This window comes from Poecilia reticulata, chromosome 1 (genome assembly GCF_904066995.2).
Source record: "Poecilia reticulata chromosome 1, P_reticulata-male-v2, whole genome shotgun sequence".
In the NCBI taxonomy this organism is placed as follows: domain Eukaryota; kingdom Metazoa; phylum Chordata; class Actinopteri; order Cyprinodontiformes; family Poeciliidae; genus Poecilia; species Poecilia reticulata.
Genome location: NC_088830.1, coordinates 2,499,407 through 2,508,703, shown reverse-complemented (window position 1 = coordinate 2,508,703; position 9,297 = coordinate 2,499,407). Strand labels below are relative to the sequence as shown.

Here is a 9,297-nt window from a genome sequence, read left to right as displayed (position 1 = left end):
ATATATATATTTATTCATCTAAAATAAAGAGAGGGATTTATTTGACAGATGCAGCTCAAAAGGCTGCGTGGAAAAAGTACAAAAAATAATCTTCATAGTTCTGTTGTTTTTCACTCTGGTGAATTCTTCCCAGGATCAAATGGACTTTGATATATAATTTTTATATCAAATTATATAATAGCTACAATTTGATGCTATAACTTTAATCTTTGTCTTTGAGCTGGGTTAGAGGAGCCCCTAAATCATATTCTGCTTAACACCTCATACAACCCTGGGCAAACCCTGTGGTCACATTAAAGTAATTTCATTTAATTATATAACTGAATTTAATTTTAATTAAATTTCCAAATAGAATGACTTACTTTTTAAATACATTTAGGTCTTTTAATATAAGTTGAAACATTATATTATTTGTGTCACTTTTATTAATCTAGCTGGAATATAAAACCTTTTTCTAAGGCTTAGAAATTCAAAAATCTGTAAATATATGGAGCAAAAGGTGATGGGAAGAAGAAAGGAGAAACAAAATGCGGCATTGTATATCATTAAATGGTAAATAATAAATAATATTTTTCTATAAGTTACTGAACGCTATAGGTTCTAATTTTATTATCCTGGGCACAGGCTACGCTATCAGCTGGCCTGTATATTATTATCTGTTTATAAAAAATGTAATATATTTTTCTTTAACATTATGAAGCTTAGACATTACTTTGTAAATCCTAAAGTCTAACATATGCTGCCCCCAAACAAGGTTCCTTGGTGAGTTGCCGGGATCAGTCCTGGATTAGTCTTTAACAGTCACCGTTCCTGAGGATCCAGCTCTTGCTGATATCCACTGGCTTCTCAGAGTCACAGAGAGTGAGATGATCTATGGTTCAAGAATATTTAACATCAACAATAACATAAATGTAAGGCCAGCATTGGAAGGGAACTACATTCCCTTCAACCTTTCCTTTGAGCAGAGCAATGAAAGCTTAATTTTATTGACCATAAACTTTTCTAAGTTGGACATTTCAAGAGTGAAAATACTACTTTGGTACTGTTCATTAGGTTGGCAATTCATCTTTTTGCTGAACAGAACTTTCCTATAATATAAATTGTCCTCTCCATATCTACAACCTGAGATTCAGTCAATGAACATTATTGATAAAATTGGAAGAAAGGTTTTGTTTCTTCTCAAGAATGTGAACATGGCTCTTGTTTTGGTTACATAGGAATCAGAGACCATTTAAAAGCTGTTAATGCTACTTGTTAATGCTACCATAGCAACACTACAAAATGCCTCAGGACACACCAAAGTACACTTTCCCTTGCTCCACAGCATACATGTGGACTTGACAGCCAAAAGCCCATAACAATAACAACAGTAAAGATATTATCTACTTCTCCACTGATGTAAGTCCAAGAGGAATGTTACTCAATGGTCTCTCAAACCACAGGTCCTAGCCTGGGAATGGCTGGAGAACCTCAGGAGGAGTAATGGCTCAACTACTTTTTTGTGTGTTCACTGGTGTCTCTTTCTAGGTGATGTAAGAATGTACATACTACCTCCGTTTACTCATCAGCTGTGTTTATCACTATGTCAGCTGCAAGTCACTGAATGGAGTAACATCAAATGGCATCTGGGATTAACCAAGTGAACATTGCTGTTAGAGCATTTAAAACCGTTTTTTCTGTAGTTCAAATTAATATCTCAGTATTTCACACTTGCATGATTTTTCTGTTCTTGTAAATTTGCCAACAGGTTTATAAATAATCCCAGTATATGCATTTGACAGGCAATAGAATTAAAATGCAATTTATTGAGCTAATTATAAACTGAGAAATTAAAATCCCATCCCTTTCCTAATGGTGTAATTAGGAAAGAAAAAAAATTAAAATAAAACAAGTAGTAAATAAATCTCATGAGAAAAAGATTTTCTAATTTTTGATGAAAGCGGCTTGGTATGTAATATACAGGTATGTACCTTTATATCACATATGTGCCTGATATAGAGCAATCTTTATTTAGTTTTTGTGTACTTTGAACAACATTTTTAGATGATGAATTTAGCCTTATGTAACTTTTGGTTATTTTTAATTCAACTTCTTTTTGTGTGAAACTGTATAATGGGAATTGTATTGACCCATAAAAAAGGAGCATTAAACAAATGCTGTCTTGGCATGATAGACAACCTAAAGAACCCATTTTATTTTTCCCTTTTAAGTTGTGGTTAACATTATTTTTTCCTATTTAAATATGTAGATTTTCGAATTAACAATTAATTATGTTTATTCAGGCAGAAAAAGGCAGAATTTATTTTTTATTTTTTGGGGGGGATTGGGGGGGTAGGGGTTGGAAATACTGGAAAGATTGTCAGAAAAGCTGCCATTTCTTAACAGTATTATGTAAATTAACTGAAATCTGAAATGGACATTACAAAACTGGAGAGAGTATATCAGAAAATGACATGGAAAAAAATATAATGGCAGGAAATAAAGCATTTCATTTATTAAAGTTTTTTGCTAGCTTTCTGGAATACCTTTCTGGTTGGATTTTTTTCTTTTGTTTAAATTGGTCAAGTGTTAAAAGACAGAATCAAGTTCTATTCTTTGTGTCCTTTTATGCCCAAAATGAGTCATAGGAAACTCTTAAGTGGTTTAAATAAAACAACTAAAAAAATACAAAGACTTCATAATAAAAAGAAACATGAGTCAAAAATTTTATTGAAAAAAAAAAAAGAATTAAAAACCGAAACTTTGAACACCAACTTCATTAGGATTTCCATCTTGGAAGCAACATTTTTAAAAACGAAACGTATGGGGCCTGGGACTTCTATTCAGCTGTAAACACCAATTACCATGTATATAAATGGTTTTACACAAATGTACTTGTCTTCCTAGAATAGAGCGTGTGTCGCCATCATGTGTTAAAAAGCTGAACTACAGTTTACAACTTCTTTTGTACAACTGTAGTGTTCGAATTTATTTAAACGTTCTTCCTTAGAGTAACTGGGAAATAAAGTAGCCATGTTTATAAAGAAGGTATTAACTTAAAAACTTCTGTAAATGATTAAAAACTGCAATCACTTTTGTAGCCAGTTTCTCCGCATGCCTTTTCTGAGAAAAAAAGATTAAGAAATTAATTTCAAAGTCTATCTTGCGTGGATGAAAAAAAAATGGACAAAAACATTTGTATTCTCTTTAATTTTAGAATCATTGTACAAGGACTTCCCAATGGATTAGCACTTCTTTTTACAATATGTACCACATAGCTGCACCTACATATTTACATGCTTACACAAGATTGTATCACAAAACAGCGTGTGAAATCAGCAAAAAACAAGCGTTTTTGCCAAACTAACACACCCATTATTCCATGAGCTGGCTAAAGAAAATATAATCTCACAGCCACCGGCCCCTTCTAGGTTTAAAGCTGAAATCACGAGTGTGAAAGTGTTGCACATCATGAAAATTAAGGAACAAAAAATGACAATACTATGATCTATCTATGGGTTAAATGTAAACATTAAGCAGGTCAAAAGCGAATCTTGACCACCATTACTGTTTGTAATGCAACAAGAACCAGGATGCATCCATATGGAATTAGAAACTCTGACTAGCCATTTCGGTTGATGAATGGTAGTGCAGTTAATGTGTAGAACTGCTAATTACACAGAATAAGGGGATTTTGTCAAAGAATCTTTTGTTAACACATCAATCCCATCAGCCCACTGGTTTGTGTGAATTCAACCGATGTGCTGCAATAAACCCTTGTTTCAATAAGTTAATGAAGAGTAAACAGTAGGGTGTTGCCAATAAAAGAGGAAACAAGTGCGCTCACACGCTCACTGCTGCACCACAACCAGATACTCTAGCAGCCTTCTTAAAGGCAGAGACACATACGATACAGTAAGAGTGGCAGTTCTGCTGTCAAATAGGCTAACACAAAACAGCAGCAGAGTAAAATCTATGTGGCGTTTTCAAGTCAAGCCAAACAGCAGCAGCAGCAGCAGTTCAGACTCCTGAAGACCCCCGATGCTGGCCTGCACTGCAGAAAAGAGTATGAATCAGGAAGAGGTTGGATGCAAGCTGAAAACAGAAGGCATAAATTGGGTTCATCTGATTTGGAGAAAAAATAAGCACAATGAGAAATATTCAAATGCAACATTCTGCACTTTAAGGATACAAAGAGCAATGAGTGCTTGTGTCAGAATACTGAGGGCAAAACAAATCATAAAATGAACTTTACAACGGAGAGAATGAGTGACATTTCTTACAAAAAAGTAAAATGGGGTGGAAAAATAAGGAAGAAGATAAATATGCAGGCTGATAATATCCAAGCTTTTCTTTATTCGTAACATTGCAACTAAAGAGGAAGAGTTTGATGGTCGGCCAAGGCATCTGTCCTCATCGTCTGTCCGACCGGCCACCAAGGAGAGGACAGTTGAGGATTCGACGTTCAGTTCACAGCATTCTGTTCCGTTTGTGAGTGGGTGAGTCTGTGATGACGTCACTGTGGGGAGCAGAGCCTCGTTTACGAGTGGCAGCAGAATCTAAATGAAGTGCCATCTCCTCAGCTATGAAGGTGTTCAGGTCCATGTCGTGGAGACCATTCCTACGTCGACTGAGAGACTGGGCAGGGTGTGTCGGGGAACCTGGAGGACCGGAGCGCACAGAAATGCTAGCCATGGCGCCACTTAGACCTGGGAAAAGAAATATATACAACAATGTCAGACCGAACTCTACATGACTTCATACTGCAACAGTTTCCCACTGAGCGTGACATTTTCACTCACCATGCAGAGCTATAGCCTCTCTGAAAGGCTGCAGATCTGCTTCCACAGAGCTGTCCGTCTCTGGCGGTGATGGCCGACTTGCAGACATCATAGCTACTATAGGCGGTGCGCGAGCTGTCCGCGGAGGTGGAACTTTACCACAGAGGAAGCTGATGAGATCTTCTCGTCTAATAGTTCTTCGTCGCTTTTTAACCCATGCAATCACCTCCTTATTCCTGCGCTGGTGACCTAAATGAACACCCAGGTCGTAGCTCCGCTGGTGGGCCTCCACACTCTCTAATGGAACAAAACGGTTATTGCTTTTATTAAATCTGGTCATGATGCACAAGATGGGGCAATTAAAAAAATAAGACATTTGTTACTTGCCTTTGTACAGGTTAGTGACAGCTGTGGCTGCATTCTGGAAGGGCACCCAGAGGGACAGACCTTGCTGCTGGCACACACGATCTGTGAAGAGCATTTCAAAAGAGTCACCATGTGGCAGTATCTGATGTTGATTTTTCTTTTCACCTTCCTCCAAATCCAGATATTACAATTATCCTCTAGGGAATGTAAACATCCAACTGCCCTGAGAAACAAAATGAAAATATAGAAGGATGATTGGCTTGAGTTTCAATTCAAGTCACTGACTTGTTGTTTGTGACCTAAATGAACACCCATTTAGGTCAAGGGTTCTGAAGATCAACATTAAAAAAACAAAGACCCATTTTCTGATATATATTCCTGAAACGCCAACAAAAAATGTGTCTTTAAGAAGAATGCTGTGAAATTGGGCTTCTCTTCAAAAACTCCTGATCTTTCTGAAACTCTGCCTTCAGGTAGTCATCACAACATGGCTCCTTTATTAATGCTTTAACAACCTTTTTACCAGAGTTACACAAACAAGTAGCTCCTATAATGGACTCAGCAGATCCACCAGGTGTTTGCTAATCGCTGCTCTCTGAGTGAGGAAGTTGCAAGGGAGGGCTGCATCTTGAAGGCAGGGCTAAGTCCACCCAGGTGTTTTGCACAACTGAATGGTTGCCATAGATATTAAATGATTTATGAAACATGCATGAAAAAGAAAAATCAAGGCAACACTTGAGGTATGTCTTTGATGAGAGAACAACAATATAACATTATGTAAAGCCCAAAAAAGTCCATTTTAAATAATACTGCCCCTTTAATAGATGATGTCCCAGAGAGGTTTGGTTTTACCATTAAAATATTAAAAATGATTTTTTTAGTACTTTTATATGACATCAATTAAATCTCTACTTTTCAAACATATTGTGTACAACTTGCCAGAATTCTGCTGTCATTCTTGTACAGGACTGATGTTACAGTTAATTTCCTGGCCCATGTTTTCAGGTGAAAAAATGCATCTGTCTCATTTAGCCTCTCACCCTGAATAGAAGTCCATAACCGTAAACTGAAAAGTTCTTCCACCACGTGTAATCACAATAAAAGATAACAATCTTCAACTGACTTCACCACTTGACAAGGAGCATGTCAATAACAACGCAAAGTTAAGAGCCACCGCTAAGCACTAAAGCACCTCCAAAATTGTTTTTGCTTGGTTTACACTGAACTTCCCTGTTGCTGAAATGTCAAATGAGAACCTTAAAACAATATTACAGAAAACTGCAATTAAATGTTGTGTTGAACACTTCATCCGGATGATTTGTACAATACAAAATAATCAAAGGATCAAACCAATTTTGGAAGAAATAAAAAATAAGTAAATATAAATAGGTACATAAAAAACTTGTCAAATCAACTTGATGTTCAGGTCACTGCGTTTTAGAATTTTGGATATGGAAATTGAGGGCTTTTCAACTTTTATTGTGGGATAAAGTTTTGACAATTATCAATACACAGAATTTTGTTTTGTCTAGATTCCAGTCTAGTTTGGGACACAGCTGAGATTTTCATAAGACTATGGGCAATTAAAACCATGTTTCATTTATCAGAAAGTGGACAGACTTGTTTTTTTTTTAAAGTCTGCTGTGTAATATTTCAATGCTCCTCCAGACAAATATTAATTTGATACAAGAGAACACACTAATCACAACACAAACACATTCATACATTGAGGTCAAATACATGATGAAAGAGTGTGGTTGTAGTCTACATTCTTAAAGAAAAATTATTTTCTAACAAATAAAAAACATTTGTTAGAAATATTGTAATGTAAATGCATAGTCACATATTTCTTTTTCTATTTATGTTTTATGGGTTTTTTTATAGCTTAGCTGTTACGGGTAACATGACAGTAATCAGCTTTTCCACATTTTAAGTGAGAAATTCTCATCACATCTGGGTAAGAAATTGTTTTTACATCCATTTATTTTGCTTTTTCTAGAGCCATTCACAGAATTAAAATAAGTTTCATAAAAATATATAACTTAACTTTTGTGGTGAATATTCTGTCTTTGGCCATAGCTTATAATGCGTTTAATTCGGGGACATAAATTACTGCAGAAACTTTTGTTTTAAATTATGTTGATGTCTTTATTTTTTATCTAAACCCACAATTTTGATATGAGCATTTTTAATACTCCTTCAAATCCTACCACTCTGAAAATTATACTAAGATACCTACTTCAATCATTCCTATATTTGTCACTTGTGCGGGAAACCTGACAGTTAATTCAGACAGAAACACAACTTTCACATGAACATAAACTTAAATACGGAAACATTTATGTTAATCCCTTCGCCATTTTGTGGTAGCAATGAATATCAAGGGAGTCATTAGACAACCTGATTGCACTGTTTGGAGGTTTGCATTTTGGTCGCTTAGAATAATCCTTCTCTCTGTCACAGCTGACAAATATCCACCGCCTAACCTGCAACAATTTTTTTAGCATTTGAGCGTCAACACAGCTGTTGTTTTCAATCCCCTCCCTGAGTATCGCCATTTTGACAATCTAGATAACTTGACGCGAAGACTAAAACATTTGTCCGAACTGAGAGACCGAACGTCTTAGAAATTCTAAGTTAAACGTTGTTTTTAAATAAAACATAACTGGATTAGAATCGTTACGCTTCGGAGCTCTGCCAGTCGAGGTCACTGTGATACACATTTTATCGAGGCTGTCTGACGGTCTGACACGGTGACCGGCTGTTAGCGGCTAGCGTTAGCAGCTGTTCAGTCATCCTCAGGGTCACGATATTGAGAACATTACCACAGAATATTGACGGTTAAACTTCATTTAGGGAAACAACCTAATACACTGCTACAAAACAACATTGAAAGCATATTACGTTAAAATTAATTTGATTCCGCAATTAGTATTAAGAGCACCCTTTGTGTCTATCAGAAAAACGACACCGTTAGGATTAGCTCTGATTAGCATTAGCTCCAAAGCAGAACTTGGGGAAGTGTGAAGCCCACCTTTGTAAAGCTGTGCGACGGCGGTAGCAGAGTTCTGAAAGAGATGCCACAGTTTCTGTTGACTTTGCTCCCTTTCCTCTTCATTAGGATTGTCCTGTTCAGCTTCTGCCAGGCACTGCCGTTCCCATTTTGAGAACCAGTGCTCGGGGCCGTGTTCTTGGATTTCAGCTTCTCCCTCTTCCTTCCTCTCCTCCATAGCTAACAGGTTAGCTTTCTGTTCAAAGTGGAGTTTTCTCGGACTTATGGGTGACTTAGCTATCTCTCTTTGACGTTGTATCAGAGAAATAGATAATACACCCCTCCACCACCTACAGAAACAAAGGAATAGTAATGCTGTTAGAGCCGCATTGTCAATATTATCTATTCAACGTTGAACACCAAACCCAAGAAAGCGGATGACAACACCTTAGAATTTCTGAAAATAGCTCCTCCCATTTGTCACTGTACTGAAAGTCAATTGGCTGAATTGGGTGGTAAGGGCGGGTCTTTTTTGCCAACGACGAATTCTGATTGGATACGGACAAAACGCGTAAAGGTCAGAGAAAAACAGAGTTGATCTTACTCGAGAGAAGCCATCTAACCTGCCAGTCAGCATTTTGAACGATAGAGGGCAGCCTAACCGCTAAAATTCAGGACACAAGGTTTAAGACAGATTTCTATAGGGCTTTAAAAGCCAAAGTCCAGCAATGAACAAGTTATCAGATAACTACAGATATAACATTATTTCAGTAAAACTGAAAATAAGTTCTTAAATTACTTCAAGTTAAAAACAAATCCAAGTAAATTCATGTTTTTATTATTACAGCTGTGATCTATAAATATACAGTTAATATGGAAATCATGATTTAAAGTTTTTACATCAATATTCTAAAACGATATTTACATTTATACCCAGGTTGCTGTGTGTTGCAGACTTCTGCACGGTGCCCTCTTGAAAATGAGATATGGATCTAGTTTACCCCCTTAGCGGCCGTCTGGGAGCCGCTGTCCGCTGTAAGAAATCAATGGGTTCACTGTGCAGGTGTGAGAGCACCCACTAATCAGCCGTGACTGATTAGTTTTTCAAGAACAATCTAAAACACGACTTAATCAGTTAATAGCTTTTTTTTTCATTTTATATTGTTTCTGAACTGTTTG

The 9,297-nt window shown here is 36.6% G+C and overlaps 1 protein-coding gene across 1 annotated transcript; it reads right to left on the bottom strand.

Annotated features, from left to right (window-relative positions):
* Positions 1 to 3,170: 3,170 nt before the first annotated feature.
* hapstr1b (HUWE1 associated protein modifying stress responses b) lies at positions 3,171 to 9,065 on the bottom strand. Its single transcript, XM_081608897.1, has 5 exons — positions 9,044 to 9,065; positions 8,161 to 8,468; positions 5,148 to 5,228; positions 4,782 to 5,057; positions 3,171 to 4,688 (listed from the first exon to the last, which is right to left on the bottom strand). Coding segments are annotated over exons 1-5 (906 nt in total). The 5' UTR covers positions 9,046 to 9,065; the 3' UTR covers positions 3,171 to 4,449.
* Between the last annotated feature and the right edge of the window lie 232 nt (positions 9,066 to 9,297).